Source organism: Alligator sinensis, unplaced genomic scaffold, assembly GCF_000455745.1.
Source record: "Alligator sinensis unplaced genomic scaffold, ASM45574v1 scaffold107_3, whole genome shotgun sequence".
NCBI lineage: Eukaryota > Metazoa > Chordata > Crocodylia > Alligatoridae > Alligator > Alligator sinensis.
In genome coordinates this window covers 957830-958078 of record NW_005842578.1, presented here as the reverse complement: position 1 = coordinate 958078, position 249 = coordinate 957830, and the positions used below count along the sequence as shown (strand labels likewise).

Sequence of the window (249 nt, the reverse complement as noted above, 5' to 3'; positions counted from 1 at the left end):
CCACAGCGGAGCCCCCCCGCCCCCACTGCCGCCCCGCGCCCCCCGGGCTCGGCCCAGACGGACACGAGAGGAAACGGTGAGCTGGGCGGACTTTGGGGTCATTCTGCTTCTGTCCGGCTTCCTCTGGGGCATCAGCAACGAGGTTACTAACTCCATGGCTTTCCCCTAACGTCCCCAACGCCACGGCATGCCACAGCCCAGCCTGCCATGCGGGGCATAGGTGGGGGGGGGGGGGGCCCGGGCCGCTGC

At 70.7% G+C, this 249-nt stretch overlaps 1 protein-coding gene across 1 annotated transcript in view; it reads left to right on the top strand.

Moving 5' to 3' along the window:
- FOSB (FosB proto-oncogene, AP-1 transcription factor subunit) overlaps positions 1-249 on the top strand; it is a gene marked incomplete at its 5' end in the record, with an annotated part of 2045 nt that overhangs the window by 225 nt on the left and 1571 nt on the right. The window contains 1 exon segment of the mRNA XM_025214318.1: positions 1-76. This exon segment is cut by the window's left edge and continues 143 nt beyond it. Within this exon segment, the coding sequence (XP_025070103.1) occupies positions 1-76 (76 nt within the window).